Raw genomic sequence first — 2,276 nt, 5'->3', positions numbered from 1 at the left:
CTGTATACCCCTTCATTTTTGACATGACCTTTCGTACACCCTGTATATAATATATTGCTGCAGATAGTGAACAATAAAATTAAAAAGCCTTATCTAGAAACGATATTGACGCAAATATATTAATATTTTTGAAATAAAAGAAACGTAATATTTCAGAAATATAAAAATACAGGGTTCCCATTTAACAAAATATACTAATTGTTAGATGTAGGAGTCGCGTGTGCGATCTTCAATTATTTATTCTAAAATCAGTTTTTATAGTCTTTAAACTTTTAAAGGTAACTTTCTTTGCTAAACTCTAAATTAAAGAAGTTGCGGGATGTTGATTTTGGATTCACGTAGCGGTTAAATCGAAAATAATTGAGGCTTATATTTTTTTTCTTGACGTTTCTGAAAGACTAAATTTTACGTTCACGATATCGTATTTATAAAAGTGATTCCAGTAACAAAATGTAAGGGAAACCGTCTCGATGAGACATTTAAGCGAGCCGTAAAGATAAAATTTCATTATCGAAACTCACCCAAGGGTATATAGCACTCCTTTTCGAACTGGTGTCCTTTAGTGGCACTGAGCAACCCCAGAATAGCTTGGGGAAATTCAGTGATGAGGAACAGCAGTAGGACGGCCACCAGCATACTGGAAGTCCTATCGGCTTGCTTGTCCTTATCGAATTTCTTGTTGAGCATGGGTTTGATCTCCCTCGCGTTTTTCAGGGGCATGCTGTGGTCCATCAGCTTCTTCCTCCGTTTTTTGGTCTCCAACAGCACGGATATCAGTCTGCGCGACAGGTGAGTCAGTAGTATACAGGGCACTAGTTTTATCACAACACCGTATATCCAGAAACTTACGTATTTGTAGTCCTCACTAACGTAGGTGGTTATGTATATTATCCTCTTGTAGGTCGTCCCTGTGAAGTTCATTAGTTCCCGTTTGTCTATTATTTTATTGTTAATATCACACGTTTGGTTGTACGCAAGGATTTTGAGCGACATGAACAGGGGGGAACATATTATGGGGCACACTATATAAGTTAGTATTATGATGTACAGGGTTTTCCTTGTTTCGCACCAATACCTACTGTTGTGAGGGCTAGTTATGGCCATATACCGCCAAATAGCTAGAATAACCGTTAAACAGCACGATATAAAGTGAAAAACTTGGCTGAACTGAGCGTGGAAAATGGTGAACACCGCCCAGTTGTAGGAGTAGTTGTCTATGTATTTTTTTCCTTCGTCGTTGAGGTACCTGTGGAAGGTGAAAGGTATGTACTCTAGCATAACCAGCAAGTCCGCCACTGCTAAGCCCGTTAGAATTAAATTGGTAGGCCACCGCATCTCTTTGGTAGTGAGCACACATATGTTTAAGATGTTAGCAACGGAACCGAAAACACAAACTAGGAAGCTGAGAGGACCGTGGACTTGCTCGTAACTTTTCGAGAAAGTCCCCAAATTGCAGTAGGTCGTGTTGGGCATTTTTTGCGAGTTTTTTTAATCTTAGATAACCATGTCCGTGCACTTCTTTTGTTTAGTTCAATTTAGCGCGGGTCGAATCACGTTTTTAAGTGCGATGCCGTGTCTAGAGAGGCAACGGTCTGGCGTCGGCATCGTCGTCGCCTGGCAGAGGTTCGCGAGCGTGTGGAACTCAGATTTAAAGCGTCGCGACGCTACGAATTTACGCACGCATGCGTTCCCTCGCTTTTTGTTATTAATCTGAGGTAATTAGAATATGTTTAATGAAGTGACGGCGCTCTGATAAGATTGTATCGCAGTTAATTATATTTTGTTTTATTTGTCTTCAACAGGAGACAACAGTTTAATTAAATGCCTAGGTGACGATAAAAAAATCTATTTAGAGTACAATATTTTTTTAAATTGTGCGGTTTTATGTTTATCTCTTGTACTTTTGTCACTTAACTGACTTGTGCTGGTATAACAATTATAACGAAATTAGAAATACCTACTTTTCAAAATATTCAGCGTTTGGTTTCCAAAACCTCAAGATTTTTCATCGTAAGCACAATTATTTCTTTCCACAGCCAATAAATTATTTCATTTATTCAACTTACTAAATTTTAAATTCAACTACCTAAACTGGGTTGTGATATAAATAAGTTTTAATTTTAATGGCATTATATCGACTACAGATAATTATTATATACAGTCGAACTTCGGTAACACGAACCATAACTTGACACAAAGAAAGTTCGAGTTGTTATCAAGACTTCGAGTTATTGAATGGTACAGTGAGGTACCATAAGCATATGTGTATGTACCTA

The 2,276-nt window shown here is 37.9% G+C and overlaps 1 protein-coding gene across 1 annotated transcript; it reads right to left on the bottom strand.

The window, feature by feature from the left end:
* Nucleotides 1-507: 507 nt before the first annotated feature.
* On the bottom strand, nt 508-1,473 carry LOC108905307 (sex peptide receptor-like). Its single transcript, XM_018708115.1, has one exon. The coding sequence runs from the start codon at nt 1,471-1,473 to the stop codon at nt 508-510; it is 966 nt and encodes a 321-aa protein (XP_018563631.1).
* Nucleotides 1,474-2,276: the final 803 nt, after the last annotated feature.

The sequence above is a fragment of the Anoplophora glabripennis genome, unplaced genomic scaffold (genome assembly GCF_000390285.2).
Source record: "Anoplophora glabripennis isolate ALB-LARVAE unplaced genomic scaffold, Agla_2.0 scaffold217, whole genome shotgun sequence".
Lineage (NCBI taxonomy): Eukaryota > Metazoa > Arthropoda > Insecta > Coleoptera > Cerambycidae > Anoplophora > Anoplophora glabripennis.
Note: the sequence above shows the minus strand (reverse complement) of the source record. Positions and strands in the feature narration are given on the sequence as shown.

What these genes read in the sequence shown, in the direction of transcription:
- LOC108905307 (XM_018708115.1), bottom strand. Translation starts at nt 1,473, where the DNA reads ATGCCCAACACGACCTACTGCAATTTGGGGACTTTCTCGAAAAGTTAC.